The 17,775-nt window shown below is 39.0% G+C and overlaps 1 protein-coding gene across 1 annotated transcript; it reads right to left on the bottom strand.

Moving 5' to 3' along the window:
* Positions 1-15,831: 15,831 nt before the first annotated feature.
* On the bottom strand, positions 15,832-17,202 carry LOC147881384 (protein ALUMINUM SENSITIVE 3-like). The gene is made up of 3 exons (XM_087370082.1): positions 16,854-17,202; positions 16,413-16,658; positions 15,832-16,319 (listed from the first exon to the last, which is right to left on the bottom strand). The coding sequence occupies exons 1-3, from the start codon at positions 17,139-17,141 to the stop codon at positions 16,005-16,007; spliced, it is 849 nt and encodes a 282-aa protein (XP_087226208.1). The 5' UTR covers positions 17,142-17,202; the 3' UTR covers positions 15,832-16,004.
* Between the last annotated feature and the right edge of the window lie 573 nt (positions 17,203-17,775).

The following is a 17,775-nucleotide window of genomic DNA, read 5'->3' as shown; positions in this document are numbered from 1 at the left end:
TTTAGCAACTTTAAGATGGCATTTTAAACCCTGGCTCCAACTTTAGCAACTCTACCAAATGCTCTCTTCCAATGTGGGCTATTTACCATGCTTAAAGGAAATCATGTTCGGCATATTGCATCCATAACTTCTTCTTTTGCTTGCTGGAACAATTGACCTTTACATGACTTCTCAATGAGGTTATTGGAGGATGGATCTTTAGTTTCATGAGTAGAAAAAACGGATGGACCCTGCCTCCTTGAAATTGTAAATACCTCCTCATTCTGTTGACCTTGTGACATTGAATGAATGTTGGATGGATTAACATGTTGCATTCTCTCCAATTGCAAGGAAGGCCTTTCCCTAGAGTGGACATTAGGACCATCACATTTTCTAATATTTCCACTCTTTTGACCAAGGAGGTGTGCTCACATCCTAGTCCCCGAGCCATGAAATATACCCTGACAAAATTTGCACTTCCATTTGGATGCTGATAACATAGTGACGTATCTTCTACTGTCATCACTTTTACATCCTTGTGTCTCAGGACCCATGATATCTTACTAAAAAGCAAGTTGTAGTACATAGCAATAATACCATAATTAGCCATTCATTCAATCATTTCACTCATGAAACTATAAGAAGAATGACTTGAAACAACATTTCTATGGATGATCCTAGCTTCATCATGATGCCTCACAATTCAAGTGATTGTAGCTTACCACACTAATGACCACAACTCAAAGGTCATTCCTACTCAAATAACTTTGAAAATAAATTAGTTTAAGAGTTTGTTGAATTCTACATATAAGTCGGGATTTCGGTTAGCCCTTATGCCCCACAACTCCTAGCTCAATGCTGAACTAAAATCTCGGGGGGGTCACTATGTATAAACCCTCTATATCACGTGCGTTCAAGACCTATATTTAAAGTCCCTTATCTGTAAAAAAAATCATTAATAAAATGTACCCCTTTTCTATACAAATATGTAAATTTTTTTCGAAAGTATTTTAAATTGTCCCTTATGTATATTTATTTATGTAAATTTTAGAAATAAAAAAAATCATTCTGTTGAACTCACGTGATAGGGTTACATATGATGAGTGACCCCCCCGAGACTAAAATCCAAGAATGAAGGTCAAATTATAATCCCTATGGAATGACTGTAGCAAGTAGAAGCATTGCATCTTTACTCTGATGCCCCACGACTTTGAGCTTATTGAAGCTTGGAAGCCAAGCATAAAGGGCAAGCCATAATCGCAAAGAAATTGCAATATGTAAGACAAAGATAGCTTGCCTAAAGTGATTGCAACTTGGCTCTGATGCCCTATAGCCCCTAGCTCATTGATAAGCTAAAAGTCAAGCATAAAATCCAAGCCTATATTGTACCAAGATCTTCTGACCACAAAAAAATAAATAGTCAAAAGATGATAAGATCCACTCAACAATCATCTAGTTGACTCAATACTCACTTAAATAAAGTAATTCAAGAGCTTGTTATATTCCATAGGTAAGGGTGGTGTAGAGATACACCATTTGTCTAGAATGATCAAGTTCGAATAAGTTGCTTAATTTCAAGGAATTGTAGCTTTTGCCTTGATGTCCCACAACTCATCGATCAGCTAGAAGCCAAGCATAAAACTAAGCCATTACCTCCATGGCAAGATTACAACATTTTAATACTTGAAGGGATTACAGCTGTGAACTAATGCCCCACAATTCATATCTTGTTACTGAGGAAAGAGGTATGCATAAAGCCATAATCCCATGGAGATATTTTAGCAAGTAGAAGGATTGCAACTTTACCCTAATGCCCATAACTACTAGCTCATTGATAAGCTAGAAGTCAAGCATAAAGGCCAAGCCATTATATAATCCCCATGAAAATCACAATATGTAAAGCAATGTTATTTTAAATTGCTTGAGAAAAGAGGTATGCAATAAAGCCATAATCCCATGGAGATATTTTAGCAAGTAGAAGGATTACAACTTTACCCTAATGCCCATAACTACTAGCTCATTGATAAGCTAGAAGTCAAGCATAAAGGCCCAGCCATTATATAATCCCCATGAAAATCACAATATGTAAAGCAATGTTATTTTAAATTGCTTGAATTATTGTTAGTTTTGATGCCCTGCAACCCCTAACTTATTGATAAGCTAGAAGTCAAACATCAAAGCCAAGCCACAACCCTCATGGAAGTATTGCATCATGTGCATCATGCTTTTGGCATTATTTCACCCCAAAAAAATCATGGAGATATTGTAGACAAGAGAAGGATTGCAACTTTACCCTAATTCCCCATAACTCCTAGCTCATTAAAAAGCTAGACGTCAAGCATAAAGGCCAAGCCATTATATAATCCCCATGAAAATAAAAATATGTAAGACAATGATATTTTAAATTGCTTAAATGATTGTAACTTATCTCTGATGCCTTGCAACCCCTAGCTCATTGATAAGCTAGAATTCAACCATCAAAGCCAAGCCATAACCCTCATGGAAGTATTGCATCATGTTTTTGTCATTACTTCACCCAAAAAAATTCATTCAATAAAGTCCAAGCCATAATCTCCATGGAGAGATTGTGGCAAGTAGAAGGATTTCAACTTTACCCTAATGCTTCACAACTCCTAGCTCATAAGCTAGAAGTCAAGCATAAAGGCTAGGCCATAATACCCATGAAAATCACAATATGTAAGACTATTATTTTAAATTTCTATAATGATTGCAACTTAGCTCTGATGCCCTACAACGCCTAGCTCACTGATAAGCTAGAAGTCAAGCATCAAATCCAACCCAAACCCTTATGGAAATATTGCATCATGTGCATCATTCTTTTGTTATTATTTCACCCCAAAAAATTCATACAATAAAGTCCAAGCCATAATCCCCATGGAGAGAAGGTAGCAAGTAGAAGGATTGCGACTTTACCCTAATGCCCCACAACTCCTAGCTCATTGATAAGCTAGAAGTCAAGCATAAAGGCCAAGTAGTAATCCCCATGAAAATCACAATATGTAAGAAAATGTTCTTTTAAATTGCTCGAATGATTGCAGCTTAGCTCTGATATATAAGGACTTCTTTGATAAAAACATCCCTGAAAATGAGGAAGAAGTGTACGCAAATTGTTGGAGTTTTGGAAGTGCAATGACAAGGATCCTACACGTTGGAACAAGCAAACTTAGTATTATGGAGCTGGACACCGAAAAGAGGGAAAAATCCCAAGAAGATCAAAATTACACCTACTTTCCATGAGAGAGCAGAAGCAAGCCTAGTAGGGGTCGATGAAGTAATCGACAAGATTGTAGATTGAGCTAACACTCAATGATCTTAAGATGTTGTTGCCTTTAAATTTTGGCTGGCATTGAGTATTTTAGATCATTGTCTTCCTATTGGTTTAATGTGTAACAATTTCCATTGATAATGTCATGATGAATAACAAGCTTAGCTTAACTCAAGGCACTGTCGCAAATAAAAGGTGTTATATCTTTATACTAGCTATTACATTTATGTGTTGATAATTCAACAAAGTTAACTCTCTTGTATGGCATTGCAATATTTTTAAGGTTTTCATTATCAAATACTAAATAATTTAAGGGGAATAGGTGGCTTGCATAATTTTGCAATTGAATGGAAATTTTGAGTTTCCACAAAAAATAGTCCATTCCCCAAGTTAATGAAACATCTCACTTATTTTCTCGTTAAAATGAAATCAATGAGATAAATAAAGATCATATGCATCATTTTCAAAATTAATGAAACACTATAAATTTATTTCTCTAAAATAACCAAAACAAAATTAATTGAATTTGACAGTTTTAGTCTAAGTGCCACTATAAATGCAACAAGATATTTCCAAAATTAATGAAACAATGGACACAATAGCAAACCAAAGCTCCACTATGTAGAGACTATGTATGAAATAAGAGATCCATTGTGCTTGCACCAAGATGAAGATGGGCCAAAAAGATGAGAAGAGTATGAGGAAGGGTTCCTAGAATGGGAGAAGGTAAGGTTCTCTCTCCCAATTTCATTTTCCCAAAATATCAAGATTTTTTCAAAAATACTAATACGGTGTTAATACATAAAGTCCACATCACATTACAAACTTTTTTATAATACTAGTAAAATATAACTGCATGGTTATACTGATGCTGATTCAATTGGTAGTATCTTTGCCGAAGGTCTACATCTATAATGCCAATGGCCCATTTAGTTTTACTGGCGGTAATGATGTAGATACAATTGATATTGTGATAAGAACCAATGGTTGTATTGCATGAATAATTGAAAGTGTTCTTCATTCTACAAGATTGTATTCCATAGCTCGAACACGTATGCCTAGCATGGCATGCCTAGCATGGCAGAGTAAGTTTACCACAATTGAGTCATGAGTGAAGGAGGAAGAGAGTGTTCATTGTGCTTTCAAAAGTAGTTGACAGCTTCAATATTTAGTGTACATAATCGAGCTCTATTTTTTAGGGCAAAGGAACAGCCCATACAGGATCCACAAATGCATGTGGGTGGATAGCCACTACTAGAGCCACATACACCTGTGATATAGCCACTTGCAGTGCCTCCAAGGCAAGGAACAAATGGGAATGAGCATGGTAGCAATGTTCAAAATATGCAGCAAGGGCAGCAAGCCCAACCACAGCATGTGATTCAGCCAACTCACTTTGGTGGAGGATCTATATTTTAGGCCATGACGACACCGCCAACCCTAGATCCTATATATGCTAATGTGAAGATATAGCCTGGAATGCAGGGAGGTAGTCCCATGGTGGCACAAAATCAAGAAATACCACCTGCGCCACCAAATCTTGCTATGGGGAGTGCTATATAAGCTCCAGAAGGACCCTAAGGACAATAGCCTCCTTATTTGCAGCCCTCTGGCTATGATCATCTCGAACCCAGGATTAAGATGAAGGTTTATGAGGAGGGAGGGGCAATAATGAAATTTTGAGACCTTCAATGGACATGTAGATAGGATGAAGGCTCTTACCTTTTTGTAGCAATTTGACTTGGCTCATGCTGGAGGTTATTTCACAGAGTCCTCAAAAATCAGGAAGGCAGCCACATCCCTCAAAGGTCATGTGATGCAGTGGTGGTCTAACCTTCTTCTTCAGAGGTAGACACCTACTACATGGGTTGATTTCAAGCAGGTATTCTCATCCACATGGCTTATCACTACATTTTAAGTGGATGTCATAACTTAGTGGCATAATTTGCATGCTAGGGAATGAGAACCTAGAAGACTACAATAGGAAGTTTTGGGATGCACTTTTTCCTGTGAGCTCCTACAGAAGAATCCCCTTTTCAGAGTAGGTTGAAAAGTATTGTTGTGGTCTTCCTAAAGAGTTGAGGGACTATTGCACAAAAACACACGTTTCTAGCATGTCACAGTTGATAGAGAATGCAAACACAGCTTACTCACTCACGCAGGGGAGAGCCTTAGGCTTTAAAAGTAACTTTAAAGAAGAGCACAAGAAACCATAACAAGCTAGAAAAGTACCTTTCAAATCAAAGTTTGTGGCAGGCCAGAGAAGAAAATAGCAGCCCTCTTCCCACACCTTTGAAGAGAGGAATAAATTGTTTGCTGAAGGAAAGTGTTTCCTCTACAAAGAGGCTGGTCACAGGGCAGCAGACTGTCCTAACAAGAAGATAAAAGGACCTGCAGCAACTTGGGCTGAGTCTAATCAGGGCACAAGAAAGGACCCGAGAGGCAAGAAACCCAAGCTAAGTGTTGGCCACATTCCTATTGGGGGTGAGCATGATGAGAAGAAGACAGAGATGTGCAAAGCATGGGGAAAGGTACATGATTAGCATTGTTTGTACTTCTTTGACTCAGGGGCCGAAGAAAATTTCATAACTCCTAAACTTGCAGCTTAGTTGGGTTTGTAGGCCATCTTCTCCCGGTCGTATTGATGCCCTTTGGCCCTGGTATGTGCCATGTAGCTTTACTTATTGGCAGTTAGGTCACCTAAAAGTGCAGGTAGATTGTAGATTTGCATACAATTTGGGGCTTTTCCTAAATTTGCCGTATTTTTGGCTCAGTTTTGCTCTACAAATTGGGGCTTTTGGTTCCATCGTCTAAGAATGTTTTGTGGCATTTGGCCATCTACTCAAGCTCAATATACTACTACTTCTGGTTCTATGTCAAACTAAAAATCATGCATAGTAGAGGATCTATGCAATCAAAGAAATGACATAGCCGAGTTAAAGCTCACAAAAAAAGCTCAAGTTATGGCTGAACAACTTATAGTGACAAATAGCCACTGAAAGAAGAATGTGGTCATGCAAAAAAGAGTGTGAAGTGCATGGTTGTGAATAGAAATTACAAGGCTCATGTGGTAAATGATGCAAATAATAGCCAAGAGGGTTTACAAGGCTCAAAATGTTTTGCACAAAATTAAAATAAAAGATAATAAGGCTTTAAAATGAAGGCATGTGAGTGAAAAATCAAATGATGTGCAACTTGTCCACTGAACAATTTACCAATATCTCTAAAAACTCTAAAATTTGCTCACTTATGTGTAGACAGTCAAGTTTTAGGATGTGTTCTCATGTGAAACTGCACGTGAGTGAAGGGACTGACTCCGAGTAGGAAGTATTTAGGAATTTTGAGCATGGCTTCAATTGACTACTTGGAGAAATTTGAACGTCTCCTCAATGGCAAACTAGTCTATGCGAGACCAATTATTGAGCGATGAAAATAAAGAGAGAGTTTCTTTTTCTTTTGTTCCTTTAAGTGCTAGTGTGAGACGCTTTGATGAAGATGCTTCAATGTGTGAAAGACGTGGATTTGATCATGAGGCTAAAAAGTGTGTGATGCAAGTACTGAAACCTATGCATGAAGTGACAAGCACATAGAGCTCGAAAAATTGAGCAATTTTTCTTCCTGGAAGACCCTCAAACTCTTCTTGGATTAAGAGATACAACTTGATCTAGGTGGAGGGGCAAATAAGGTGAGACGATGATGATGTCGTAGGTGTGTACATCCAAAGAGGAAAATGTGCATGTGAAGGGGTCACTATGCTTGGCAAGCTGTGTGCCACATGGCATTGATGAAATGATTTTTGATGATGTGGTTGGTTGATGTGGCTTGTTGCTATGGCATGATGTGTGGTAGCTGGTGGTAATGTGGCACTTGCTAAGGTGGACTGCCAATGTGGTAAGTGGGCAGCAACGCTAGGTTGATGATGTGTCAGGTAAGGTGCCACATGTCACAACTGTAGCAAGTCCTATTGTGGTAACCAAATTGACAATGTGGCTTAGAGGACCAATGCTTGGTCATAGAGTGGACAAAATCTCTAAATACTTACAAAATCTTTGAAAGATTCTATTCATGTCATTGTCTTCTAGTTCTTTGGTTTGTTGCGGCACTTGTGCTCGATGAGAGTCACATTGATTGGTTCGTTGTTTGTGCTGCTCGATTGCTTGCTTGTGTATGTGTTGTTGCTATGTGTTAGCTAAGGTACTATCTCTAGCTCTGCTATTGTGTTTGTCATAGAGTTGTTGCTTGTGTTAGCTAAGCTGGTTTGTCTATGTCCTTAGCCTTTGATGTATAGCGTACTTAGGTGCTTGGTGTCGTCTTGCTTGCATGGTGTGATTATGTTTTTTTGTGTGGCAGCACCGTTGAGTAGATCATTTGTCTAGGCTTGTCAGTCTTGGCTAGTCCGTGCTATCTGGAAGAGCTACATTTACCATTGTAGATTGCATGATTGACATTGGGAGATAGGATTGTTGTTGTAGCATCGTTGACTACTCATCACGTAGCTTGGTGTCTATTGCTTGTTGGAGCTAGGTTGGACGTTGAGCATTGTTCTTTGTTTGTAGTGGGTTTAGGTCAGCTATGTGGGTAGTTGAGCTCTTGATTGCTTGTTGATGAGTCATTCAGTATGCTAAGTCTATGCGAAAGTGCCTACATCCTATCCTCTATCTCCGAAGAGAGCCATCCCCACGTCCCAAAGGACCACATTGGTCCCTTGTTGCACTCAACTTAACCTACATGCAATTATTGCCCCAGAATGTATCCCTCCAGCTCTCATACCTATGGGTGCAAAATGATTGGTTGTCGCTCAAACTCCTCATGGCATGAGGGCCAATATAAGTCTCCTTAACAAAAGCTTCTAGGCTTTGAAAGGCTCCACATTAAAGGGGATCCCTCCTCTATGAGGGAGCCTCTAAGAAAATCCATCTATGTGATGGTTGCCATTGTCCACATGTATGGGGTTTATTCCTAAGAAGCCCTTGCTTAAGGAAGAGCATCTAGGACTCATAGCTTAGGGGGAGACCATGAACCACCAACTTACCTAGGAAGATCCACTGTACATCTCGGGGTTAATGATACCAAGGCACTCCTGGGCCTGTGGTTAAATCATTGTCAGCAATGCCACCCTGGCTTTAGTATTCTAAGGGCAATTCAAGTTGCACATTAAGTGTCTATCTTAACCCATACAACCCCTATGACAACACAAACACAAGGCTAAGTACCAACCTGTGACAAGGAGGACCTTGTTTGTCACCAAGGCCCTACCTTTCTGCCTACCTACTGTGACAACAAAAAATGATATTTTGTTTTGAAACTTGTGGGAGGACTTGTGGGGCCCACAAGGTGACAAAAGCTAGCCACAGAGACAAAGAACCAAGAAGCGTGATGGAGAAGGTGGCGGGAGACGGCTCTTTGCGGTTACTCTCGTTGCGGCTTGTCAATCTTTTGATGTCGACTACTTTATTTCATGTAATCATTAATGTAGGTTTGACACTAATTAGAATAATTAGTGAAAATGATTGCAAATGTGATCATGAGTGGAGTGCATCATTGTAAATACCACAAGTATGAATTACAAATACCTTGGTATAGGGATAGAATGGTTGGGGAGATATATTATTTGCTTTGTAATTAGGAAATAGAAATGAGTCATATATTTAGAGTGGGCCAAAAGCCTACATGGACTCAACAATGTACTAAAATAATAGGGAGTGCACATGGAGAGCATGTGGAGGGCATGTGGAAAAGTGTGGAGGAGTGTGGAGTCAAAAGGAATCCTTCTAGAATTCTTATGTGGAATGTGGAGGATGTTGACATGTGGAAAAGAGGAGGGTCCTCTTGGGCTCCATGTGAGAAGACTATTGACTTTTCTACTCAAAAGGATAAAGAAGCATCTTGTGATGGGACACTTGTCAAAATCCTCCTAAAAGGAGAATTGATGGTGACCCATGCACTTATGTCACGAAGAGGCGAAAGAATCTACTACCAGCAAATGTAACAGGGTGAAGGAAGGTGAGAATTGCACTATAAAAGAAGCCCCTCCCCTCTCTCCCAAGCATCTCACTTTCTCCTTGTAGCCTTGCCATTGCCTTGTATCTAGCTCCTTCTATGCCTCTCCTTTCCCTTGAGCCTTAGCCCCTCTCTTCTTTGTATTTCTCTCCCATTGGGAAGCTTTCTTGGTTTCCAGAACCAAGATCTTCCCTTTTTTTCCCATTTTCTCATTCTTTTTCCCTCTTTGCTCGGGAGCTCCGTTTGTGCTCATGTATGGCTTATTTTGGGATTTGTTCTGAGGGGATTCTCTACCCTCTAAGGCGACCTCATTTCAATATGTATTGTGGAAGCAACCCCTTCAATAAGAGAAATCATTGCCTTTTCCTATGGCTGAAGTCGCTCGTGGACTGTTTTGGTACCCGGTCATAAAACAGCCATATCTTTTTGCTCCCTACTTCGTTTTGGTCGAAACCTATATCCAAATCTTCATCTCTTTGAGCTCCATCCATTTATGTCTTTACTTCCATGTTCTGATTTTTTGAGAAAATGTTACAGTCTGCAGAATAGAGTAGACTTGGATTTGGGACAGTTTTGGAGTCTGTTACGAAAATGGTCCTAACTTCTCATCTCTTGTTCCATTTTTCGTGAACTATATGTCAACATTCTTATCTTCTCAAACCCTACAAGCATGCATTCTTTGTTTTGGGTTTTGAGGGTCAAAGGAAGAGCTATTTCCATGCTATCATAGCTGTATTTTTATTTCCATTAATTGTGGGTTCTCTTGTGTTGAGCTTTATCAAGATGATGCGACCCAACAACCCCATACGTCAGAATGTGCCCTACCAATTCAGCCTCTTCACTTCCATCCATGTAGTTCTTAGTATGAAAATTTTCTTCCAACAGAGGCTTGCTCTTATGTTTGGCATCGAACGCTTGGCAGAAATCCATGCTTTCCCTCAACCTTTCCTCTTTCCCATGTTGAACTATGATCTCACCTTTGATGTTTATATCTTTATCTTGCTTTGATTCGTCTATTTTCCTTTCCCTCTTGTTCTTTTGACTCTAAGAAGTGACTAGAATTAAGCCCCCAAATCTGTGTCACACTACTACTAGTGAGAGCTTGGCCAAGCTTCAATGCAAAAAGCTTGCACTACACACTCTCTAAAAGCCAAACAATTCACGCTCTGCTCTGTTGAATGTCCATGCATGAAAAGATAGATACAAACTTTGAGGAAGAGCCTCGAACATTGGCCGTTTGAACAGTTGAAAACATGGTTTGCTCACTAAGAGCTGAGACCATCTATAAACACATGCATGCTTATTAAAATCCCAAGCAGTTCTAAAACTTTGTTCAATTGTTAGAACGTCCAATCATGATCATCGAGAGTTGTTTCTACCAAACTATCAACTTCTTCCTTGGATGTAGGACCCTCAGCTACACATGCCTTAGCTGCACATGTAGGACCCTCAGTTAGCACAATAGTTGAGAAGGGAAAGTTAGTAGATAGCTGAGAGCTTAAACTTGTATTGAATGATGGTGCAAGAGACTAAATTCGAACCATCAATTGTAGTTCTATAACACCCACATACACCCACATATAATATTTTTATTGTTTAAGAGGATTTGACTTTCCTATTGAAAATGATATAGCCTTATAGATCAAAATTTAAGAGTTAAGTTGAATCGGTATAAGTCCTTGAGGGCCTTTCTAGTCAAATTTTTATTGGTTTAGGGTTGGAAAGTCATTATTCAAATGAGAAGATATAAGTTTATATTTACTTTATGAATCAAGTCGTGCAATGTATACTATGTAACTACATAAGCAATTTAGCCTCGGGAGCACTCTGGTCTCTTGACTCGGTCTACAATTACCCTGGCGGAATGCTTATAGAATCAAGTCGTGCAATGTATATTATGTAAGCAATATAGCCTCTGAAGCATTGCGGTCTCTTGACATGGTCTGCAATTCCCCTGGTAGAATTCTTAGACAATCAAGTTACGTATGTAAGCAATCTAGCCTCAGGAGCACTCCGGTATCTTGATATGGTCTGCAATTCCCATGGTAGAATGCTTAGAGAATCAAGTCATACAATGTATAGTATGTAAGCAATCTAGCCTCGGGAGCACTCTAGTCTCTTGACATGGTTTGCAATTCCCCTGGTAGAATGCTTAGAGAATCAAGTCGTGCAATGTATAGTATGTAAGCAATCTAGCCTTGGGAGCACTCTGGTCTCTTGACACGGTCTACAATTCCCCTGGCAAAGTGCTTAGACAATCAAGTTACATATGTAAGCTTGTAGCCTCGGGAGCACTCTTGTCTCTTGGCATGGTCTGCAATTCCCTTGGCCGAATGCTCAAAAGAATCAAGTCGTGCAATGAATAGTATGTAAGCAATCTAGCCTTCGGAGCACTCTGATCTCTTGACACAGTCTGCAATTCCCCTGGTAGAATGCTCACAAGAATCAAGCCACACAAGATTCAAGACTAAGGATTTGCCTTCATTCCTTTGATCTCGCGTGTCAGTTTCATGATCTTCTTCCATGATTGGCCTTGATTGTGCATTGCACATGCAATCATTTTGATAGTGGTTTTGTAAGGAACCAATGGAGTCTTTTGGAGACCATGTGGAATGCAAACTTGAAAGATAAAGTTGGACCCATAATTGGACATGCTTCAGATGGGGATAGTAGAAGACTAAAGTTGGTGCTTGAAGCCTATTTGGAGAAAAGCGAACAACATTTTGCTATCAATTGGTGTGGATGGAATTCTAGAGCAAAAACTGTAGGAGGAAATGTGTATGGCCTTCATGATCAAGACTTTGTACACTGTGGAAAGAAACTTACAAGCCCACTTGATAGTCCTACTCGATAACTAGCAATTAGATGTGTTTGAATCACACTAAATCATGTATCTATTATTTACAATTCTTTTTCAATTGAAGAGCACAAGCTACGAGATGGAGATATTCAAAGGAATGATTGACAAAATTGGGGAGCAACTCAAAGGATTGCAAGTAGACAAGTACATAAATGTTTGAGAAAACTTCAAAAAAAAGAAAGAAGCTTGAAGGGGACTGAGGCCTATTTGATGATTGTTGTTGATTATATAAATATTTTCTTGTCACCATATTTGATCTTGAAGGAGTGTGTGGTGCTTGCAACCAAGGTAGTTTTCTTTTTCAAAATTTGGTGACTATGGATTCATCACCATCCAACCTACACCCTAAAGAAAATTTTCATCAGTAAGGAGGATTATACAGACTGCATACTTTCTTGTCATTTTGTTGTATTGCTCATAAAGTTGTTTTGAGATTTTTATCCTAATCTAAAGTGTCGCCTACATCATACGGGTTCTAATGCTACTGAAATCTATTTTAGTAAAGTTGGAGGCATGATTTGGCAAGAAATAGCATTTGATCTTGGAGATCTTCTACATAGCATTGGTAGCTTGAATACATGAGCACTACATGAGATTTTGGGAATTGAAAAGATCAAAAGTTGAAAGTACATTCTATTAGGTATTAGTATAGGTGTAAAGCATGCATCTCTATGACATACAAATTAAAGGGTTTCATTCAATTATACAATACAATTTCTCATAAGTAGTGTCTCTTTCAACTTACACTTAAAATGTACAAGAGGAGGGAAAAAAATATAGGCTTCTCAAATTTTAAATTTATTGAAGGGATGTAATTATTGATTCAAAAATTCATAGTAGGGGTATATAAAATAGATAAAATGTGGTTACAGAGGGGTTTTTTAAATACCTTTCGCCTGTCTTTGAAAACATGCCAGAATTGAAGCTTCATGGATTTTCTTGCATAAATATTTCTTATAGGTTATTTATAATTAATTAGGTTAGTTTACTTGGAGCTATAAGGGAAATGTTAGCATTACTTGAGAACTTTTCAGAAGACTTCTTAGTTTGAAGAAATGTTTTCATAATTGGTACTATTTCATTGTTATTGCAAGGGCTTTTTTATCATAGCAAAGCTTTGTAGTTGAAAAAATCTTCACACTTTATTCTTCAATGCAAATCCTATGTTCATAGGTTTTAATATGGTATCATTCATACATTGCTATATAGCATTTTAAAGCAATGTTTTTGTTATGTTTTATCTAACTTACATGATATTTTATTTGTACGTTATCATAATGTTTTATTTGCACTTATATAGAGTTGTGACATATAAGTTTCTATATGCATTTGTTTCATAAGATTCTTACTACATAGACTATTATTTCATACGTTTCATAATGTTCATATATCCATATGCTCTTGTTTCATAAGTTCCTTATAGCATTGTACTTAGTATTTTGTTCTATAAGCAAGGGGGTGAAGCAGCTGCTTCTTATGGGTCTTTTTGTTGTTAAAATAGCATCACCTTGTTAGTTCACTCACCAACAAATCATTGCTACTTGTTTCGATGATACTAGCATCACATTACACTGCATGAAAATCTTCAACTATATTCTGTAATGATGCATTAAAGATCATGGAAACATATTCTTATTTTAGGTTATTTTTTAATGGAATGCCCAATATTTATAGATGTATTTCCCATACATGATATTATCATCATTTTTTGTTATTTTAGTTTAATCTCATAAGTTCATGTTAGTAATTTGTTTATTTGCAAATATTATAAATTTTAGGAAATAATATCATCATTTTTTGGTTTGAAAGGCTCCTCTTTCATATCTTTTTATGTTAAAACCATATTTACAAATACTATGCTTTTGAGATAAGACTTTTGCCTAATTCTTATAACTTTGTTGGTACAATTGCTTGTTTTTATTTGATTTCTTATTATTTTCAATGTTAAGGATCATTTCGGATGAGTATTTGTTATTTTTTAGAAATTTAGAAATTTTTATTTCTAAATTGAGAATTCATAAATCTTAGCTCACAAGTTTTTTTTCTTGTTATAGACTATGGCACCTCCATTAACTCACCTCCAAAATCTTCATCTAGAAGAGGATACTAGCTTGCTAGCGAACTAGTCATAAGCATTAGGATAATACTCAAACTTACGAGAGTCTTGAATCTTACCTTAATAATCCAAGTTTGAGAGGACCCCTCCTTTAAAAAATAAGTTTTACTAGTGTCATCGGTTCTTCCAAATCCATAGCATAGATGGGCTTAGCACCCTCCAACTACTACTCCTCTACTTGCTACCTTTATAGTAGACCATCTCTATAATTTGAAGATGAACTCTTGGTCTTCATCATGATGTGAACCTCCTGTGAGATTCTCAATTATTCCTTTTTATTCTCATTGTTGAGAGACTAGAGTCTTGCTTGGCAAACATCTACAAAGTGATTCAAACATTTTGTGGAGCACATTTCTACTACAAGTGATATCACCACCATGCCTTGAATTCATGAAGTAGGCTGCCTTGCTCTATATTGTGATTTCACCATGCCTTGAGTATTCCAAACGGACAACGGTCCCTATTCGTCTATCACATTAAATGATGGGGCATGTTATAAGGAATATGTTGTACACATGAACATGCATTGCAACATAAATTGACATAAGGCCAATTCACGAAATTAGAGCATAAGGAAGATGTTGATATGTGGATCCCCCCATTCTTTTACAATCAATGAGATGAATCATGTCATTGCTAGCGTAAATCTTTCATAATATACCTAATCAATATGATTGTATCGAAGAAACTTTATTGACACATCAAGGTCCACACTTTTTCTCTAAAAGTAGCTATTTGAGGATGTAAATATTCTCAAACAAGTACACGGGACAAGTATCATTCGAAGGCATTGAGAAAACATATCATTGTGTTGCATTTCTTTTCTTGGGTTTGAAGTTGGTATGGACTACTTGGAGCGGCAACTATATCTTGTAGAACCTTCCATATAGTAGACTCCTCCATTTCAATCAATTGGTCCATGCTCTGACAATGGCTACCCAAGCAAGTGAATTGTAGAGAGCCAAAGTAGAACAATTCACAGGTTTGGGGAATAATACAATAAATCTTCAACTGGAGAACAAGGATCTCCATGACAAAGCAATTGCACTAGCCTTAGAGTGACAGGAATTGCAAGTGTCACTCTCAAACTTAGATGATGTCATGCCTTGTGCACATGCACTTGCCACTACCAATCAATCTTCACATCCTGAAATAACCGTTTTGAGAGCAGAAGTGTGAACAAAGCTTGATGCATCAATAAAGTTACTTTGGCATAGTCAATGTAATGAAAGATTTAGACTAGCAATGAGAGGATTCATATCATTGATTGTATAAGAATAGGGGGATCCACATATCAAGCATTACATCGTACTTTGGTATGTTGGAGTTTTGCAAATTAGCCATATGTGAATTTATGTTGCTAATTTGATGCGTGTACATGTGTACAATATATTCCTTATCACATGCCTCGTGCTTTCTGGTAGAGAAAAGGGGTAGTGTCCATTTGGAATACTCAAATAACAATTTAGAAGACAGGCAGCCCACTTCAAGAATTCAAGGCATGGTGATGGTATCACGCGTTGTAGAACTGCGCTGCACAAAATCTTTGATAAATGTTTGCCACACGCAAGACTCTCAAGAGTGATCTTTGATAAATGTTTGCCACACGCAAGACTCTCAAGAGTGAGAAGAAAAAGGAATTGAGCATCGCAAAAGCGGTTCGTCTCATGAAGAAGACCAAGAGAGTAATCCTCGAAAGTCATCCACAGGGAACAAGGGTTGCACTGTGGTTGATCAACTCGTTACTTGGAGGTATTGCGACATCAATCTGCATCAATAGCATTGCGGCGGAGCTGATACGTGTCTGTGAAGAAGAGACTCCAACTGAAACGCGCGGCCACAATGCTGCTTAGAAAAGATGCGCATAGCAACGCGTTCATGATCACGATCTGTAGCACAATGGCCTGCAATGGCGAGGCCCCGGCTAACATCATGCCAGTCATTGCCCCAGGCAAGCTCACCAACCCAAATGTCTTGGCTGTATCCAACACTGGAGCCAGAGCTATTGCCAATGCCCCCCTCACGATACCTTTGCACGCCTCCCTCGGTGTCGCCCCCAAAGCTAGAGCCGTCTCCACCTGCCACAACAAATCTGGAGTGTTTTAGAAAAACAGTGTTCAGCATGTAACTGCTCCTTCCAATTGATGATATTTAAGACTGAGATTTCTTACAAGGTTCTGCTTAAGCCTTAGATCGTCGCGTAAACGGTTCAGCGTTATACCAGTCACAACCATCGCCCTGCCGACAGTTAGTCCCGCAACCGGAATCATGTATCGAGGTGTGAGAGGGAACACTCCCAAGACTACAAGCAACGACATCGTGATGCAGGTCCCAATAAATATTGAAGCTCCGGCAACGTATTGCGCCCGCGGCACGTGTTTTGCTCGCCGTCCAGCAGTGTAACCACCAACTAAGACCTACAGTATTGTCCATCATATGTGAAACTCACATCTAATCACTCGCCAGCCCTGTACAAACGTCTAGCGGCTAAATTTGAAAACACGTAATTTCGTACACAGACGCCTACACCAACCTCAAACCCAAGGGAAGAAATGCACGCGAGCAGAAATAACCAAAAACAAAACCAGATCAAGCAATCTCGCGAGACTCACTGCGAGGAGATATGGCAAGAGAGTCCACAAGATATTGGGCTGCGAGAAGAGGAACTGCAGCAGAAAACCGACGACGAAGAGCTGGCAAACGGGCCTGATGAAGGAGAAGGTGAGCTCCTGGACCATTGCGAGCTCCTCAATACAGGAAGCAAAGAGTGCCACTAAGAAAACGACCAGGGAGGCAGCAAGCTTGGAAAGGTCATCAGCGAGGAAGGAAGGAGCCCAAGAGGATACGCCCTCTCTACCAGAGGCTTCCATAGCTGGAGAGAAAGCTGCAGGAACTTCCATAGCCAGTAGCTTTCTGATCTGGCTGTTTGCTGTTCTTTCCAGTTGCGTTTTGTTCCAAGATGAATAAGAGAGGCGACAGAGAAGGATATGAGCCTTTTCACGTTTGTACATGTGCGATGGATCTTTTTGTCAACGTCAATATTGACAACAGTAACCAAGAACCAGAGGTTGTGCTTTAGTAGTCTTTTCAAGAGTAGATTTCTTCTGTTTTGTGTTTCGGTAGCCGCCGTTTTATAAACTCAAAATGCCAACTTTGAAACGTCTTGGACAGTGACTTATGGCCAAACAAGGGAGCTTTACATATGAACATCGTAACATCGATTCCTAAAGTTGAAATGGGTGGGATCCTAGCAATAACTTTTGGCAAGCAAGCCAACCACTCTATATACGAAATTTCTTATTTTTTAGCACTCGACACTCTCGGCAAATATGTGCATAAGTAGACGATTTGTCTAACCCCTAGCCCTCCCCCTCCTCCTCTCAACACAAGCACTACCCTCACGCCCCCCGCCCCCCCCCCCTCCTCCTTGTCCCCCTATATTGGTCTATATATTCTCCTCATATCCTCCCTATTGAGTATTACTAGTTAAATGTATAATAGATTAGACATTTAGTCTTTAATGTTTATGTCCTA

The sequence above is a fragment of the Dipteris shenzhenensis genome, chromosome 31 (genome assembly GCF_047967505.1).
Source record: "Dipteris shenzhenensis isolate YYH24624 ecotype China chromosome 31, Dip_SZ_1.0, whole genome shotgun sequence".
NCBI lineage: Eukaryota > Viridiplantae > Streptophyta > Polypodiopsida > Gleicheniales > Dipteridaceae > Dipteris > Dipteris shenzhenensis.
Note: the sequence above shows the minus strand (reverse complement) of the source record. Positions and strands in the feature narration are given on the sequence as shown.